At 41.2% G+C, this 20,642-nt stretch overlaps 1 protein-coding gene across 5 annotated transcripts in view; it reads left to right on the plus strand.

Moving 5' to 3' along the window:
• The window catches only part of sgcd (sarcoglycan, delta (dystrophin-associated glycoprotein)), a 364,688-nt gene that overhangs the window by 288,669 nt on the left and 55,377 nt on the right, over nucleotides 1-20,642 (plus strand). For all 5 annotated transcript variants that reach the window (XM_058758921.1, XM_058758924.1, XM_058758923.1 and 2 more), the window contains 2 exons: nucleotides 946-1,033; nucleotides 2,051-2,170. In XM_058758921.1, the coding sequence (XP_058614904.1) occupies nucleotides 946-1,033; nucleotides 2,051-2,170 (208 nt within the window). The remainder of the gene's footprint in view (nucleotides 1-945; nucleotides 1,034-2,050; nucleotides 2,171-20,642) is intronic.

Consider the following 20,642-nt stretch of genomic DNA (forward strand, 5'->3'; position numbering starts at 1 on the left):
TCTCTGTTTCTGGCCTTTTTTCTTCAGAAAACCAGATGTTCTCACAACATTAAAGAGAATCTACAAAGGAAGCATTTTACACTTGAGTGAAAACAAAGCAACAAAAACTACAATATGTAATTTACATTATAGACATACTGTATATCCAGCTTTTAATATGCAACACAATAGTACCGTTAATTAAAGAGTCAACTGGACCATGAATTATTGTTGTAATGATTATGACAGATATCTGTATCTTGCCTAACCATTACTACGAAAGACTTAATTAAGCAGTTTCATTGTTTTTGTTGACTATTTTCAGCTGTATGCAGATGGCTGGCTTGAATTTTACTGTTTTTAAAAGCATGATTCTTAAAGAAGACCATCTGCCCAACACTCAAAATCAACCCAGACATGCATGCTGTGTTCATTTATGATAGGTCTCAAAGCATAGAACAAAATCTTTACCAAGAGTTTGCATAGTATTGTGCCTGAGGGGAGACTTCACAAATGCTTACTATTTTGTGCACTTGCTTTACTTTAAAATCTCGGAGGCTCATGTTTATAACACTACAAAATCATTTTTAGTGACTATCTTTGTCTTGTTTTCCAGTTAAAATATATAAATGGCCATAACACAAGATAAATTCACCTAATAAGAAAGACTACATACAATAATAAAACTTGTTGCAGAGACTGTATCTTGATTGTGTGTGTTTTGTCTTGTGGCACTGGTAGGAAAAAAAAAGAAAAAAAAAAAAGTAATTGCAATAAGACAAAATACACTTACAAAATAAATCTCTAAAAATCAATGTCTTACAAGACCTCATTCTATTCCTACAAGACAAAATCTAAGAAATTAGTTTATTAGTAGTAGTAGTAGTAGTAGTAGTATGCATTGAAAAAAGTATTCATTCATTCATTCATTCATTCATTTATTCATTCTCCTCTTTTTCATGCCAGGGAAGCCCATTGTTCCTGCAGTCATCTAAGAATGTGTCTGTCAACATCCTCAATGAGAAGAAGCAATTAGTATCTCAACTCATTGCAGGTAAGCACAAAAATACAAACACTCTTAGGGTAAGAATCATTTAAAACTCTCATGCAACCTCTTTGTGATAATTACAATTGTCTTGCTCACCACAATTTCACAGACTATAAATTGGAATGAAGATTTCTCGCCCCATCTGTGGGCGTTTATATTAGCGTAGATAGCATGAAATGAAATATTCACTGATCTCAAGAGGCAACAATGGGCCGGTCCGCTAACGGAAGGAAGATGAATCCAGGCAGCTAATGTTAAACTTTATTGGACAGATGATAAAATGAATATTTTGACAGAGTTAAAGTGTTCTTTGATAGTCAGATTGTTAGTCTCATCTCTCTCATGATGTAATATTTATAACTGTGACTAGAGACTTCATTACAGCACAGTAATTGCATGTGCATGGATGCATGTACTATTAAGTCCTGGTTAATAACGTAATAGCAAGTCCGTATTTTAATGAAAGTAATTTTGCCTTAAATGGACTAGCTAAGTGACTTTCACTTGAATTACGGTGTTTGAACAACTGTATACAAAACAAAATTAAAGTGTAAGAACAAACATGTGTTCATTAGCTGAATTCAAAAGTTGTTTTTTTTTTGTGTACAAGCTAGTCAGAAAAAGACATTAGACATTACTAGCTTGTATGTGTCAGATTAAACCAATAGGCAATAACACTTTTAGTTTAAGGTGTCATTGTTACACATATTACATGCACTTAATATTACAATAACAATTAATTATGCATAATTGCATGCAAGTAACCCTAAATCAAACCCTAATCCTAACCCTAACCATATAGTAAGTACATATAGTTAATTAATATTACTCAGTACTTAAATGTACAGTATACAGTAATTACACTGTAACAAGGACACCTTAAAATAAAGTGTAACCCAATAGGCGTATACTTAATTATTTGCTATTTGTTTCACTGGATATGTCAGAAAATATTTCTTAAATTAAACTGGTTTTTAGATGGCACACTAAAATGCAATGTTTTAATATATATATTTTTGGCAGGTTCACATGGAGTTCACGCAAGAGGTAAAATGCTGGAGGTAAAATCAAGTGCAGGAAAGCTGCTCTTCTCTGCTGACGACCATGAGGTCGTAGTTGGTGCAGAGAGATTACGAGTTATGGGTGAGTGAACAATTAAATTCTAACACATTTGAGAGCATTTTTTTATGCTCACACAAAGTCTTAGCCCTGTTCCCATGGAGTTATTTGGCACAGTCTACAAAGGGAAAGTAGCCTGAAATCTTATGTATTATTATTATTATTTTTTATTATTATTTATTTATTTTTATTTTATTATTATGATTTTTTTTTTCCTTATGATCCTCACAGGGCTGCTTTTAAGCATAGACTGTCGTGAGATATTGCACAAATTATGTAACTGACACAGCAGTGTAATTAAAGCATCTACTAAAATGTAATGAAATATTTGTAATTTATGTGTTGGTTGCAAAAATAATTTCATTAGAATACTAAACAGCTACTTTTAAATGGCCATCAATGGAAAACAATGCTTTTTGACTACATCATCATGTAATTACATCTATCAGAGCAGAAGCTTACTGAACTGTGACGTACTAACTCACCATACATTGAATATTTAATAATATTGTCTATAATACAGGTTTTCAAACTAGGGCAAAAAGGAGGTTCATGGGGGATAAAATATTTTACAACATGCAAACATGCTAGGGCTGTCAAATTTAACCTGTTAATGTAAGATATCAATTAAATGCTTACAGTAATGATTTATTTTGACACATTTACTGTGCTATGGTGCTAATGTGCTATTGTTGTTTTAAATTAAAATTGTATTCAGTCAGCTTGTATTCTAGTGCTGTATTGTTAATAGAAAGTAAACATTTCCCAGATATTGTTTTAACAGTACTGGCTCTAGTACAGTGACAATATAAAATATTTCAAAATAACTATTGTTATTATTATCATCATCATCATCATCATTATTATTATTATTAATATTATTATTATTGTTGTTGTTTTACGAACATATTGTATTTAAAATATACGTATTCCTCAATTGTTCAAAAGCCCTATTAGAATGTTGAAAGAATGTTGGCACGACCAAAAGGCCCCTTAGTTTCTGGTCACATTTGGCATGAAAACAAGAAGCACTTGGCAGTGCTTTCCAACATTAAACCCCAGATGGTGAGAATATATATTTATATTTTTTTATTTATTTATTGTTTTTAAGAAGTGAAGAAAAAAATGATTTTTCAAGGTTGCTTTGTGCTGTATTTGATCACGGCACCATGCTTGTCTCAGGGGTAGCACTAAACTTCTTTTAAAGTGATTACTCAAGCCTGTGTACATCCATTTTTTTCCCCCAATGATTTTCCCTAAGCCACAGTTCATTACCTTACATCCACTCTAGCTCAGCACGGACTGCAGTGAGAATAGGGGTATTGGATGTTTCTTTTTCGGATTTTATCTCAAGTGTTACTGGAATGATGCCAGGCATCTGAATTATTGTGAAGGTGGACCACACAGTGACAATGTGCAAGTTTTAAGGTCAGGCAAATCTTGTTACTCTAATGCTTAGATAAACGCCTATGTCTTCTTTTACGAGTCTGTACCTTAGAATCAATCCTGAGACCTCCTGTCATGTAATAGGACGCTTTAATGCCATGACAGCTGAGAGTGAGTCTAGGGTAAACACAACTTCAGCTGCCATCAAAGCACATCACACGCAGAACGCTTGTCAGTGCAAGCAATATTTTTAAGTACCAATATTCCTCTAATATTTGTTCTTGCATTCTTTCTGTTGAGCAAATCATTTAAGAACATGATTCATACAGTGACTTCAATAAACCTGTTATTTCAGATTTTTATTACATTTTAATACTGTAGTTGATACTACCACCCTCATATCATAATGAATACAAATCATAAAATAAAGAGATTTAAAAAAATGTTTTGCATAATTTTTTGTTATTTCTTAGAAAGCAACTATTTTAACAAAACTGCTTTACTGCTTATTCATATTTGAAAACTGAATTTTCATCAAGAAAATCAAAGTCACGTGGTCCAACCATCATAAAGAGGACCGGAGACCCTCATGAGTCAGTAAGTCTTATAAAATAATATATAATTTGATTGGAGAGAGAGAGAGAGAGCGAGGGATGGGCAGATAGATAGATAGATAGTGTAACGGGAGGAAGAATCACACGACAAGGTGAGATCAATAAAGGCCGCGAAGGGTGCGTTTATTGTGTATTGTGGTCGTGCCGTAGTGCTCGTGTGAGGTGTCTTCGTGCTCCAGGATCTGCTTCTTTCCGTGATCCATGTGGGTTAACGATGCAACATCTGGAGTCATGTCTCACCCGTCTGAGCCTTCTGGCGTGCAGGTGATCCTCCTCTGTTTCCAGGGCGACGCTGATGAGGTCTCGGGACACGCGTCACACTCCCCCCCCCTAAGCGTCGTCCTGCTCCTGCGGGCGAAAGGGGAAACAAGGGGTGGGTGGGGAGAGAAACCTGACAGACCTGCGAAAGCTGACCAGATCCGCGATAGTCCATCGGCGTTAGCGTTGGCCGTCCCCGCCCGGTGTTGCACGACGAAGTGGAAGTCCTGGAAAGCCAGGAACCAACGGGTGACCCTAGCGTTGGTATCCTTGGCCCAGGCCATCCACTGCAGGGGGGCATGGTCGGTGAATAGTGTGAACTTCCTGCCAAGGAGATAGTACCTGAGCTCCAGGACTGCCCACTTGACGGCCAACACCTCCCTCTCGACGGCGGCGTAGCGTTGTTCCGTTGGGGTCAGCTTTCGGCTGATGTATATCACCGGGTGTTCCTTACCGTCCTGCACCTGGGAGAGGACGGCTCCCAACCCGGTGTTGGAGCCGTCCGTTTGCAACAGAAAGGGGCAGTTAAAGTCTGGGGCTCGTAACACTGGCTCCACGGTGAGGGCCTCTTTTACTTTCTGGAACGCCTCGGCTTCGGTGGGTCCCCAGGAGACCTTCTCCAGCTGCCCCTTCCTGGTCAGGTCTGTCAGGGGGGCAGCTAAGGAGGAGAAGTTGGGGATAAAACACCGATAGTACCCCGCCAATCCCAAAAAGGCTCGCACTTGGGTTTTGAAGGTGGGCCGTGGGGCCGAGAGGATAGCTGCCACCTTCTTCTCCTGGGGTTTAATGAGGCCCCGGCCCACCTGGAAGCCCAGGTACTTCGCTTCGTCGAGGGCCAGGTGACATTTCCAGGGATTGGCGGTCAGTCCCGCCCTGCGCAGCTCTATGAGCACCCTCCACAGCCGCTCCAGGTGGTCCTCCCAGGTCTCCGAATGGATGACGATGTCATCCAGATAGGTCGCGGCGTAGGGCTGGTGGGGCCTCAGCAGGATGTCCATCATCCGCTGGAAGGTGGCTGGGGCCTCATGAACCCGATATTGCCAGTGCCCACTGGGGGTGGAGAAGGCGGTCTTCGGCTTTGCTTCACCCGATATTGCCAGTGCCCACTGGGGGTGGAGAAGGCGGTCTTCGGCTTTGCTTCATCCGACAGGGGCACTTGCCAGTAGCCCTTCGTGAGGTCCAGCGTGGAGATGTAACGGGCTCTTCCCAGCCGATCCAGCAGCTCGTCCACCCGCGGCATGGGATACCCGTCGAATTCGGAGACTTCATTTAAGCAGCGAAAGTCATTACAAAAGTGGAGGGTGCCATCTGGTTTCGGGACCATGAAGATGGGGCTGGACCATGGGCTGCGCGAGGGCTCTATTACCCCTAACTTCAACATCTCCTGCACCTCCTCTTTGATGGTGTGTCGCCGAGCCTCTGGCACTCGGTAGGGCCGCTGCCGAACGATGGTTCCGGGTGGTGTGCGGATGTCATGTTGGAGAACATGGGTCCAACAAGACGAGGTCTCCAGGCTGGAACTCCCGTGGTTGGGCTGCCCGATCATAGTGGCGTTGTTGGGCCTGTTGAGCTTTTATGAGGTGCTCCCGGACCATCGGCATGACCCTGTCGATCCGTTCCCTCATCTCACGGATGTGTTCAATGGTGGACCGATGGGCGGCCGGTTGTTGCTCCAATGCTTCCTTGGCGACGTCGAGTAGGCCGCGGGGCTGACGTCCGAACAGGAGCTCGAATGGGGTGAAGCCGGTGGACGCTTGGGGCACTTCTCGGATCCCAAAGAGAATGTATGGTAGCATCCGGTCCCAGTCGTGCTTGTCCTCCACGGCCACCCGACGGAGCATCCGCTTCAGGGTCTGATTAAAGCGCTCGACCAGCCCATCGGTCTGCGGATGGTATACGGAAGTGCGGAGCTGTTTCACTTGCAGGAGGCGACAGAGGTCTGCCATGGTCCAGGACATGAACGGGTTGCCTTGGTCGGTCAATGTCTCCGAGGGGATGCCGACTCGACTACTCAGCAGGAAGAGCTCTTGGGCGATGGCCTTTGAGGTAGCTTTCCGCAGGGGGATGGCTTCGGGGTAGCGAGTGGCATAATCCACTATTACCAAGATGTGCTCATGGCCCCAGGCGGACTTCGGCAGCGGCCCAACCAGATCCATGCCTATTCGCTCGAAGGGTACCTCGATGATAGGTAACGGAATCAGCGGACTGGGGGGAGGGGTGCTTGGCGAGGTCCGCTGGCACGTGGGGCAGGCGCGGCAGAAGCGCTTCACGTCAGCATCCAGGCCGGGCCAGTGGAAACGATCGCGGATCCTCTGTATAGTGTTGTGGGCTCCTAGGTGGCCAGCCATTGGATGGGAGTGGGCGAGCTCCGTTATTGTTTCCGTCTTGGACCGAGGTACCACCAGCAGCTGTCTTTCCTCCCCCCTCCGCGGAGCGACACAGTAGAGCAGGCCATTCTGAACGATGAAGTGGGGGACCGGGTGTGGAGGACGTGGTTGAATTTCCTTTCCTTCTGTCACCCTCACTTGTGTCCAGCAGTGTTTCAGCCGTTCGTCCCCGAGTTGTTCTTTGGCAAAAGCCCCGCCTCCCTTAACCTGCTGAAATACATCATAAAAGAGGTTAGTAGTTTGGGAGGGGGACTCACCGTCTCTGGGGCTGTCCGAGGCCAGCGGGGCTGTCCGAGGCCAGCAGGGCGTCGTCGGGGACGTCGGTTGTACATCCGGGTTCGGTGGCTCCTGTCCAGGCTGGCAGGTTGGGTGGCGACGGCGAGCAGGCGGTCAAAGCCTGGCCAGTTTCTCCCCAGGAGCACAGGGATGGGGAGGTCCTTCATAAGACCCACTTCGACGGGCCAGGAGCCGGAGGCGGCGGTGATGGTAACTCGTCGAGCGGGGACCTGGCGCGTATCGCCATGCACACAGGTGATGGGGAGAATGGCCCTGGATCCTGGCCGTGGGGAAACCACCGTCGACTGGACCAGGCTGACCGCACTGCCTGAGTCCAGGAGAGCCCGGTAGGGGCGGCCGTTGACCTCCACTTCTATCTTCGGCGCCGCCAGGGGGGGCTCGTGGTGTACGATGCAACCTGCCAGCCATGCCCGGCGTGGTGCGGTGGGAGGCTCCGTGGGCATCGGTTCGTCCTGGGGTTCGGAAGCCGCCGGCCTGCTCACTGGCCGAAAGGTACCCTCCTGGTGCACCCTTCAGGGGATCGGCGGCGCTCGCTCCCCAGCCTCGCGACGTTGGGCCGCCTCCGCCAGTTCGATGGCGTCCACCAGCTCTCCCACGGTGAGCAGGTTCCGCATGCTGGCGGCCTGGCAGATGGGACGCGGGAATGCTCGAAGAAGACGGTCCACTACTACCCGTTCAGCCACTTGGGCGGCGCTGGGGTTCCCTGCTAGTAGCCAGTGGCGTGTGAGGCGGGACAGATCGGCGGCTTGGGCGCGGGCTGGCAACCGGCTGGAATATTCCCACTCGTGTACTAGTTGGGCGGCCACGATGGGAGAGACCCACTCGGGACAAGATTTCTTTCTTTAGTTCTTCATAGGAGTCCCTCAGCTCCGTCGGCATGGAGAAGTATGCCCGTTGTGGTTCGCCCGTCAACAACGGCGCCAGCGTGCGCGCCCATTCGTCCCGTGGCCAGCCTTCTTGACTTGCTGTTGTCTCAAACATGAGCAGGAAGCTCCCCCCGTCATCGTGGGCCGTCATCTTTGGCAGCAGGGTCGGCGCTCGGACGCGGGGGTCAGGCAGCGGAACCCGCTGGGCGGAGGCGGTCCGGAGGGCGGCGATCTCCCGCTCTACCTCTCCTTGTCGGGCGGCCATGTGCTCAACAATTTGCTGTTGGCGAATGCTCACTTCCGTTAGATGTTTTAAAAGTTCCTCCATGGCTGGGGAGGAAACGCCACCTGAATGCAAAACAGAAAGAGAGCGATATTAGTTAGTGAAAAAAAACGGTGCTTGTCGGTGATTCTTCCGGGGTTATGCCCGCATTCTCCACCAGTGTAACGGGAGGAAGAATCACACGACAAGGTGAGATCAATAAAGGCCCCGAAGGGTGCGTTTATTGGGTATTGTGGTCGTGCCGTAGTGCTCGTGTGAGGTGTCTTCGTGCTCCAGGATCTGCTTCTTTCCGTGCTCCACGTGGGTGAGGGTCTGGTGTCCGGGTGGTGAGTGTGCCTCGGGGCTGGCCGGTCAGACGCTGCTCTCTGTTCACAGAAGAGAGGAAAGTTAGCGATGCAACAACTGGAGTCATGTCTCACCCGTCTGAGCCTTCTGGCGGCTTATATATGCGTCCCGTAATTGGGCTCAGGTGTGGCCGGCCAGCCCGCGTTGATGGCGTGCAGGTGATCCTCCTCCGTTTCCAGGGCGACACTGATGAGGTCTCGGGACACGCGTCACAATAGATAGATAGGTTGATTCTTCTTTGAGACACTAGTACACAGGGTGTTTTCTAATGAAATAGAGGGTAAAGTTCCTTGTGGAACTTAAAAAGGTTCTGATATTCTATGTGGCCCTTTTGTTTCTAATTGGAGGCTTTATTTTTTATTTTATATAAAACATTCTTAAAATCTTTCCAACCTTAAAATCTTTTAGAACATAAAAAAAAAAAAAAAACCTCTCACTGAAAAACTTTTCTTTTCATTCACTCACTTTTCTTTCATGCACTTGTTGTAGTGCAGAGAAGAATCATTCCCAGCTGATTCCCATAACATTTGATTATAGTAGTTTTCAACTCTTTTAAGATAAGCAGTGCTTCATCTGATGAGAGACTGCCATAGTATCAGTGTCAGCTCTGATATGAAAGAATACAGAGCAAGGAAACTCAAAATGTCTCACGAGGGGTGGGGGAGCTGCACAATTCAGTTCGTGTTTTGTTCAGCTCCACAGGAACAGCAATACGAGCAAATAAGGACAAACTCTGCATCATCTGCTCAGGCTCGCTGCTTTATTTCAGTATGAGTAGAACATGGAACTGGAAAGACCTTGACTCTTTTACTGAGCCAGTATTTGTTTGTTTGTTTGTTTATTTATTTTTGCTTTTAAATGAGACAAAATTCAGGAAACTTTCACCTAATCCAGAACACTTAAATGCCAAGCATTTGAATTTACTTATGAAAGGCTTCAATATTTTACACTGAGACAAATATGAGAGAGTTATTTATATCTAAAACAGTGATACAGCCTTTGCACTGCTCTTTCCCCTGGAGCATTATATTAGTCTGAGCTGAATGCTATTCTTCATTAATTTTAACAATCAGATGTGAACAGGGAAATCAATTTGCTTGGGAACCAAAGTAACTCCCAAGAGATGCCATGTCAAGCTTTGAGTCTCATAATGAGTAATTAGGCAATATTACATTAAAATGTTAGATGGTTTTAAAGAATGGCCATATGTAGCCATTCATTTATTCCCATTTTTCGTATAATCTTTTATTTTATGGTTTCTGAGGGTTTAAATAAATATTAAAGTTGAGACTCATAAAAACTGCACATTTAACCAGAGCAGAGAAATAATATGGCATCAAAGTAGGAATAGAGTGTCTTAAACTGTATTCACAGTCAGACAAAATCTGCTGACTTCTTTTTTTTTAAGAATTTCTATACTGATTTTAAGGGAAATTTGTGGAATTCTGTGGAATTGATTAGAAATGTGTTGTACAGCCAAAATATTTAAATGTTGGAAATTCTGCAACATTGAGCTTTCTATAACATTCTATTCTAACATCTATAGTTCATCCTTACTTGTCATTTACTGTAGCTTTCACCTGCCAGCAATTATAAGTAATTAATTTGGGATCTTCAGGCACCGTATCATTTTAGTACAGGAATACATTTAATCAAACAAAGCACAGACTGCATAAATATTACCAGCATGATCTGTCAGACTTGAAACCACTGACATATGCCCCAGTTTCTTATCCCAGAGTCCTACTGGAGAATGACTGGAAAACATAAGTGACGTTGAGATCCTGAGATGAGACATAACAGTGCTCCACTGTGATAATCTACACAAGCTGTGACAGGGAATTTGCTGAATGTGTCATATTGTGCTTGTAGTGCTTCCTCTCACCAGTACTTTCACAGTTAGCAGCAGTCCGCAGGATAAAGGTATTAGCACTCAGAATATTTGCTCTAATTGTAATTAACATGCATTGATTATCCTCAATTATATACTCACAACAGTGGAAGTTGTTTTCTAGCAAATTTGTTTTTGTAATTTATTTCATTTTACTTTATTTTTATTTGTTTTTTTGTGTCTTGCAAAATAAATAAATAAAATAATAATAATAATAATAATCAGTATTTATGTCTTGTTTTTCAGTGACATATTGAAACATTTAAAACAGCATAAAATTACAAAATAAAATTGCTGTTTATTATTTAAACAAAATTCAATTAACAGGATTTTACGTTGCCTGTAATTAAAGCTGCAAATTTAATCTATAGGCTTGTTCAATTTGCTCCTTCTCTAAGGGCTTTAATCTCAACGCATTCATTGGGATTAAGGAGATTAACAGTCTGTGAAATGTGGTACAGGAGATTCCTTTAAATAGGAAATATGGCCCCCACATTTCACCGTTTTATCATGGCTGAATGGGAAATTTGCTGTGCTGAATGGCCATTGGAATTCTGTCAGATGGCCATGGTAAGCAAATGATAAAGAGTCTGTAAAAGCAGGCAAATTATGGTTAAGACTCTGCTGTACCAACACATATAGACTGAGAAACCGGTGAAATAATTCAGTTTGTCAGTAAATAAGATTAGATTTTCACTCTGAGCACAGAATGTTGGTGCTGTCTCACTTTATGACTTGTTAAACCTCATGGCATTATGAGCACACAAGCACACCAAATATCATTATTCCAATGGGTTTTGATGTGTATGGGTCTTTTTTTTTCTTTTTTCTTATATTTTCTTGGAATTTTCCATATGAACTGTATTAGCTGAGAGATCATTTAGCCTTATAACAATCATATTCTCTGTGCGATATGATGTAAAGTTGGGCAAATTGAGGTACATGTCGTGCTACATTGAACTATGTTAGCATACATATCAGAATGTTCTGGCCAAATTACAAATTATGCGATAAACTTGATAAAAGTAAGTTAACATTAGTTCTGCCATTTTCAGAACCATGTTGCAATAATAAAAATGCTCTGTAGTCTTTCCTATCTTAGTTTGTAAAAATTCAGATTCGTTAAGAAAATCAGATTTGTTTGCACAGTTCATTTGAATAAATTACTTAATTATTCAATTATTCGTAAAAATGTGGTAATAAACAAGACACATACTGTACTTGGTATACACGTGGTAAATATATAGCACTTACAAACAAGTGTGTGTAATAACGGTCACTTACAGGTAGTGTCAGTATGGCAACTATTACTATTACTATATTACTATAGTAACACATTACTATATTTACTAGTGGTATATGCATGGTAAATACCACATAACTTATTCTGTACATTAACTAATAGGTACATAGGTACACCAGTACATACTTAGTAAGTATATGGAAATAGGACTGTAAAATAAAGTGCACCATTTTACATAAACATTACACAGGAATTACCATTTCTTCAAACTTTGTAAGCACTGTTGTGGAGAGTAATTTAGCATTAACAGCCCTATGCAAGCAATTGAAAAACAGTCCTCTTTTTATTAGGTAAGGTTAGGATTTACCAAGTGTACCTTATATACCAAGTACAGTATGTGTCTTCTTTGTTACCACATAATAGCACATTTTTCTGAAGGTGCTACATATTCATCATGTATATAACATTAGTAAGTATACTAATATGTATTATTAGTTACCATATACTGACACTACCTGTTAGTGACCGTTATTACACACACTTTTTTTGTAAGTACTACATATTTACCACGTGTATACCAAGTACAGTATGTGTCTTGTTTGTTACCACATAATACCACATTTTTCCGTAGGTGCTACATATTTGTAATTTGTCATTTATTTATTTCACAAAAAGGGACAGTGTACATTAATCAACATTCATAAATGTAAATGTACCCAAATTAGCCAAAAGGCTAGTTTTCATTGGTAGTCCCTTTGCCAGATGTTATTAGGCCAAACAAAAAAAAAAACTAGAGGAACAAAGGAAACAAAATAGAAAAAAAAACAATAACAACGAAATTCAACCAAAAATTAAACAACAAATTATAACTAACAATAAGCTAACAATAAAGAAATATGTAATAAAAAAAAAATAAAAAAAAAAATAGAAGGCAGCTTATTAAGATATATAAGCAACATTAATGTTCACATTGCTGGTTATGAAGAAGCCATTTCTTAAAATGATGCTTAAATGATTTAAATGATTACATTCTCTAATTGATTGTGCTATTGAATTCCACTGATGTGATGCTCTGAATGAAAAAAACAGCTTGACCAAACTAGGTTTTTCTATATGGAATTATGCAATCAGCTTTAGCTGCATCTCTAGTTACTCTGTTTTCAATTTAAATTTAATAAAATCAACCAGAGGAGGAGGAGCTAAACCATGCATAATCTTATAAACTAAACAAACATTTTTAAATTTAGAGATATTTTACCAGCTAAGCAGGTTATACGTATTTAAAATATGACAATGGTGAAAACTAAATTGTTTGTTTATCTAAAATTTTAGATGCTTGTTTGTGCAATAATTCCAATGGTTAGTAAGTATAGTAATGTGTCTTATTAGTTACCATATACGGATACTGTAAGGATGTGCCTGTTTGTACCCACTTGTCCATAAGTACTACATACAGGTGCATCTCAATAAATTTGAATGTCGTGGAAAAGTTAATTTATTTCAGTAATTCAACTCAAATTGTGAAACTCGTGTATTTCAATGTACACAGACTGAAGTAGTTTAAGTCTTTGGTTCTTTTAATTGTGATGATTTTGGCTCACATTTAACAAAAACCCACCAATTCACTTTCTCAACAAATTAGAATATGGTGACATGCCAACCAGCTAATCAATTCAAAACACCTGCAAAGGTTTCCTGAGCCTTCAAAATGGTCTCTCAGTTTGGTTCACTAGGCTACACAATCATGGGGAAGACTGCTGATCTGACAGTTGTCCAGAAGACAATCATTGACACCCTTCACAAGGAGGGTAAGCCACAAACATTCATTGCCAAAGAAGCTGGTTGTTCACAGAGTGCTGTATCCAAGCATGTCAACAGAAAGTTGAAGGAGTGGAAGGAAAAAGTGTGGAAGAAAAAGATGCACAACCAACCGAGAGAACCGCAGCCTTATGAGGATTGTCAAGCAAAATCGATTCAAGAATTTGGGTGAACTTCACAAGGAATGGACTGAGACTGGGGTCAAGGCATCAAGAGCCACCACACACAGACATGTCAAGGAATTTGGCTACAGTTGTCGTATTCCTCTTGTTAAGCCACTCCTGAACCACAGACAATGTCAGAGGCGTCTTACCTGGGCTAAGGAGAAGAAGAACTGGACTGTTGCCCAGTGGTCCAAAGTCCTCTTTTCAGATGAGAGCAAGTTTTGTATTTCATTTGGAAACCAATGTCCTAGAGTCTGGAGGAAGGGTGAAGCTCATAGCCCAAGTTGCTTGAAGTCCAGTGTTAAGTTAAGTTTCCACAGTCTGTGATGATTTGGGTTGCAATGTCATCTGCTGGTGTTGGTCCATTGTGTTTTTTGAAAACCAAAGTCACTGCACCCGTTTACCAAGAAATTTTGGAGCACTTCATGCTTCCTTCTGCTGACCAGCTTTTTAAAGATGCTAATTTCATTTTCCAGCAGGATTTGGCACCTGCCCACACTGCCAAAAGCACCAAAAGCTGGTTAAATGACCATGGTGTTGGTGTGCTTGACTGGCCAGCAAACTCACCAGACCTGAACCCCATAGAGAATCTATTGGTTGCTAGGGTACCTGGGGCGTTTGCTAGGTTGTTGCTATGCGGTTGCTAGGGGTATTCTGTGTGGTTGCCAGGGTGTTGCTATGCGTTTGCTGAGGGAACTGGATGGTTGATAAGGAGTTGCTATGTGGTTGCTAGGGTACTTGGGGTGGTTGCTAGGCTTTTGCTATGCGGTTGCTAGGCTACCCGGGATGATTGCTAAGGAGTTGCTATGTGGTTGCTAGGGTACTTGGGGTGGTTTCTAAGGTATTGCTATGTGGTTTCTAGGGAACTCAGGGTGGTTGCTAGGTTTGTTGAGCTAGTTGCAAGAGTGTTGCTAGATAGATTGATAAATTAAATGAGTTTGAATGGATTAGAAATAGTACATAGAAGGGAAGCTTGATTGAGTCTCAAAGGATTCTGGGAGTTTGAATTTTGACAGTTTAGAGCAGGGCTATTCAGTTAACTTCATTTGATGGCCGGATTATCGAATTGAACATTTGAAGGTGGCCAAGGGGGTGGGGGGGCCATCCTGATCTTTTTCTGGGGGGCTTATAAAATTGGAAATTAAATTTAAATGCATATTCAGCAACAGTAACATCTATAAAAGGTTAACATTAGTGCTGTCTGCCATTCAATTAAAAAAAAATAATCACACATTTTTTCTGTAAATAATTTTAAAAAATGTGACTAAACGCATGTTAATATATTTGTGTTGTCATATTTTCACACTGAACTTCCAAATTAATATAGGAACAATATAAAGATGGTATATTTAAAATATGTGTTTAATGGCAACTTTTTTACTAGCCTGTTATTAATGAAGAAGTATCATTAATACAAATAATGTTACTGTTGTCTCTATTAAATCATTTTTCCCCTTTAATTTTAGCCATTAATTATAGCCATTTAATATTACAGTATAATTGAAATGTTATATTATTTTTAACATTTAATAGGCTTTGAAAAATGTAACTTTTTATAAGTGAACTTAAAACAATCTTCACATAAACTATAAATTGTATGCATAAGCTATATTGATTATTCTTTATTGGAGCTACAAAAGTTAATCAGCAAGCAGAGCAGTCAAGTGATTTCTCTTTTTCTTTAGTTCTTTGATTTACATCAATCACAGACTGCAGCAGGTTTCACGTTAAAAGCAGCGCTGTTTCTTTACTAAAACCTGATGCACATGACACGGATGTGACCCATATCCAATTTTCTCCCAACTCTTTACGGTCTTTTAGGATTTTATAACTGATTTAAGACTGTGTTTATGAGCTAACTCGCTAAAACCATGTATTTTTACATCATTGTGTGTGGTTTTGTCTGCTTGTCTGAAGCGGCTCAGTTTATGAGTACCGCCAAATGCGCAGATTTTCAAACTATACTTCCTGCTTTGATAATAATCTTCGTCCAGTTTCGGCGCTATTTCTCGCCAGAAGTTATGAACGATAACACTGTCTTTAAACTTGATTAAACTAACGTTAGAATTGTGGATATCTCATAACTCCCTCACATAAATGCTTGTCAAAACTGCCATCTATTGATGTTGCAGTCTCCGCATCTCTGCCTTTTATTTTTGGCTGGCCCGGGCCAGTGTTGCCACCTTGTGGACAAACTAATTAGCGCAAGAACAATTCAAGGCGAATGTGCAACCTGCGTATTCTTCCTCGGGCCGGATGAAGATGATTGGCGGGCCGGATTGGGCCCGTGGGCCGCCAATTTAATAGCCCTGGTTTAGAGAGTTTGAATAGTCTTGGCTCATTTGAACATTTAGTCAATGTAAGTCTATGGGATTTTTATGATTTGTAATCTTCAGTTTTATGAAAACCATAAGTCGGCTCAGTTAGAAAAGATATAGCAACTAACTTCAGATCAGTCTGAAGATCTGGGCTGAGTTTGGAGTTTGTAGAGTTAAAGCTCTAGAAGGAGTAGCGTTTGATCATTTTAGTCTCAGAAGAATAATAATAATCAGTATAAGTTTATGTCGGATTTCAGTAAGTTGGCTTTCTCAAGCCAACTTAATAAGCAAAAATGACTTCAGATAAATGTAAAATTTGTGTTTGCAGTGTTGAACTTTCTTCTACAACATCATATTCTTCATGCAATCCAGAACAGCAGCACCCCAGATAGCAAAATTTGGGCCACAAGCAAGCCGATGGAAGGCCCAATGTCAGCCATGAATAAACCAAATAAAGCAGAACTGGCCCAAATCTGAGCCACATTAATTTTAATTCTGGCCCAGATCTGGCCCAGATCAAACACCTTGCTCCGGCCCACATACTGTGTAGAATGATGGCATTTGGGTGGACCACTCCTGTTTGCCAGATTTTGGCCACAAGCAAGCCATAGGAGGGCCACATATCAGTCATGAAAATAAATAAACTAATCCAGAACTGGCCCAATCTGGGCGACACTGATTTTAAATCTGTTCATTTAATAAATAAATTCATTTTCCGGGCTGCTCTCTTTAGGGCATGAGTGTGCTCATTATATCACGGTGTTGGACTCTTATCCTTAATCTTCCTTGAGCGTAAAGGAGCAACCGTATCTAAAGTGCTAGAAAAGAGAGAGTCCATAGTTCCTGTTACATCATCAAGTTGTTCTGAGCTATTGGATATGCTGAGGAACTGAGATAAGTCAGGAAGATTATTTATAAAGCAGTCTTTTGTGGTAGAGGTAATGGTTCTACCATATTTGTAACAAGGAGTTGGCTTTACAGCTTTAGCTATATGGAATATACAGGAGACTAGATAATGATCTGAGATATCATCGCTCTGCTGCCAAATTTCAATGCCACTGACATCAATTCCATGTGACAGTATTAAATCTAGAGTATGATTTTGACAATGAGTAGGTCCTGATACATGTTGTTTAACACCAATAGAGTTTAGAATGTCTATAAATGCTGATCCCAACGAATCTTTTTCATTATCAACATGGATATTAAAATCACCAACGATTAGGACTTTATCTGCAGTCAGCACTAACTCCGATAGAAGATCAGAAAATTCTTTAATAAAGTCTGTATGGTGCCCTGGTGGCCTGTATACAGTAGCCAATACAAACATCACAGGGGATTTATCATTAATATTTGTTTCTTTGGATAACTTTATATGAAGCACCATTACTTCGAACTAATTATACTTGAAACCCGACCTCTGAGAGATACTGAAAAAATTGTAGCAAAACCTCCCCCTATACCTTTTGGACGTGGTTCATGTTTGTAACAGTAATCTTGGGGTGTAGACTCGTTTAAAGTAATGTAATCATCTGGTTTTAGCCAGGTTTCTGTCAAACAAAGCACATCTAGTTTATGGTCAGTGAACATATCATTTACAAAAAGTGCTTTTGAAGAAAGGGATCTAATATTCAATAAGCCAAGCTTTATCATGTGTTTATCTGTATTATATCGTTTTTTATTTGTTGAACATCAATTAAATTGTTACTATTACTTTGGTTTGGATGTTTTCTGTATTTTCTAGTTCGGGGAGCAGACACAGTCTCTATAGTGTGATATCTAGGTGAAAAAGTTTCTATGGGCTGAGAATTAACTGACTTCTGTGATGTAATGCGGCTAGCAGGTCGGTTTAGCCAGTCTGTCTGCTTCCTGACCTGGGCTCCAGTTAGTCAAGTATGAACTCTAAGACTATGTGCCATATTTCTAGAGAGAAGAGCGGCACCACCCCAGGAGGGATGAACACCATCTCTTTTCAACAGGTCAGGTCTGCCCCAAAAATTCTTCCAATTGTCTATAAAGCCTATGTTATTTTGCGGGCACCACTTAGACATCCAGCCATTAAGTGACGACAGTCTGCTATGAGTCTTATCGCCACGGTAAGCAGGGAGCGGACCAGAGCATATTACATTTAATATGCATATTACATGAATTTACATTTAGCATTAGTCAGCACTTTTAAATTTGTCAAGATGTCAGGCGCTCTGGCTCCCGGTAAACAATGGACTATGGTGGCTGGTGTCTCTATTTTCACGTTCCGTACAATATAATCGCCAATACCTAGAGCACTTTCATCAGGTTTCTCAGTGGGTGCTTCACTGAGTGGGGAGAACCTGTTTGATGTTTTGATCGGAATGGAAGAGTGGTGTTTTGACCCACGACTAGGCCACCTCATAGTCACCCAATTGCCCTGCTGCACGGGCTCAACCGAAACCGAACAATGTACAGAACTCCCTGAGCTATTCGCATCCAAAGCAGTATCTACAGCCCTCACATTCTTACTGTCCTCAACTAAAGTTTGGATGCGTGTCTCTAGTTCTAAAACCTTCTCTGTCAGCCTAACTATTTCCCTGCATTTATCACATGTGAATCCCTCGCTGCTGACAGAGACAGATAAATTGTACATGTGGCAAACAGTGCAAACAACAATAGCAGGAGAAGAAGCCATTACTCACCGTGATTGATGAATGATACCAACTTAACTTACCACTTACCACTGTTGTTTGATGAGCTCGTGAAAAACGGAGCGAGAAAAAAAAAAGAAGAAAATAATAATAGGCGCTAATAGAAACAAAATGGAACCGCCAGTGACAAGCTAACGGGCTATCAAGCTGCACTCGTGGTTTTAAAAGCAGACGATCAAATTAGTTAGATTAGTTTGAAAGATAACACCAGAAATATGGTGGGAATTAAGTTATATATTATCACTTTAGACAAAAGGGAGTGAAAGTAAGGTAGAGATTCAATAAAAAGCGAAGGTACACGGAGCTACAATCACAAACCTCTCCGCAGCACAACAGACTGAAGCAATCGATCAGACTCAAGCAATCGATCTACTGCCTTCAGAGCAGCCCAACGTGCTGTACAGTGCATTCCAGAAAAACCAAACACATAACAATGACAAACACAGCAGCTTAAAAAAGAAAACATACATTACGTCTCTCCTAAGTCAGATTCAAACACCATAAAATAAAAATGCTTCTTCAAACCCGTTTTAAAAGCGAACACTGAGGGGGCATCTTGGATGGCTAGAGGTAAATTATTTCATAGGCAAGGAGCGGCAATCAAAAAGGCCCAATCCCCTTTTCACTTAAGTCGGCACCACGGTACCTGGAGCAATTGTTTGTCAGCAGATCGCAAGTTCTTCACAGGTTTATGCAAATTAACCAGATCTGACAAATACAAAGGTGCGAGACCGTTTAAAATGTTGGAAATTATTCCGAAGGCCTTAAAATCAATCCGGTATCTAACAGGTAACCAATGCAAAGATGCTAAAATTGGAGTTATTCTATCCCTCTTTCTCCTACCAGTCAATAGTCTGGCAGCAGCATTTTGGACAAGCTGTAAACAATTTACCAAAGACTGAGAAATTCCTAAATACACAACATTACAATAATCCAATCTTGATGATATAAAAGCATGGATGATTGTCTCCAGATTTCCAAATGAGAGCATTGGTTTAATCTTAGATATTAACCTTAAATAGTAAAAACTAGTTTTCACCACAGTATTAACTTGTTTGATAAAAAAAATACACCCAGGTTTTTTGCGAATGGATGAATATTCCTAGAAAGAGGCCCCAAATAACTAGAAATAAGTGGCAAAGAGCTAAGACGACCGAAAACAACCACATCTGTTTTACTCTCATTTAAATGGAGAAAATTCTTAGCCATCCAGGATTTTACATCCTCGAGACATTTGACGATTGTAGCACAAGACTTATGAACTGGGTGTAATGGGACAAACAACTGAGTATCGTCAGCGTAACAGTAGTATGCAATCCCATGTTTCCTAAAAATGCTCCCCAACGGTAGCATATATAGAGAAAACAAAATTGGACTTAATATGGACCCTTGTGGGAGCCCACTAGATAGAGGAACTGCAGGAGAAGAATGATTACCCACTGTAACCGATACAGACCTATTAGACAAATAACAAGAAAATCATTGTAAAGCACTATCACTAATCCCAACCTCCTGCTGTAAACGATCTAACAAAATTATATGGAGGATTGTATCAAAGGCGGCAGTTAAGTCGAGCAAAATTAAAATGGCAGAGTTACCAGAATTCAAAGTGAGCAAGAGGTCATTTGACACTTTAAGAAGAGCCGTTTCGGTGCTATGGTGGGCCCTAAATCCTGATTGAAAACGGTCATGAATATGGTGGTCTGATAAAAATTCAGATAATTGGAGAGAAACAGTCTTTTCCAACACTTTCGACAGAAAAGGCAATGTGGAAATAGGTCGAAAATTACTAAAATCAGACGTGTCGAGATTAGGCTTCTTCAGAAATGGCCGAATCACTGAATGCTTAAGACAAGATGGAACAATGCCAGAGCTCAGCGAGCTATTGATGATAGTCAGAACAGCTGGACCAATCACACCTAACACCTCTTTAAAGAGACGAGTT

The sequence above is a fragment of the Onychostoma macrolepis genome, chromosome 21 (assembly GCF_012432095.1).
Source record: "Onychostoma macrolepis isolate SWU-2019 chromosome 21, ASM1243209v1, whole genome shotgun sequence".
Lineage (NCBI taxonomy): Eukaryota > Metazoa > Chordata > Actinopteri > Cypriniformes > Cyprinidae > Onychostoma > Onychostoma macrolepis.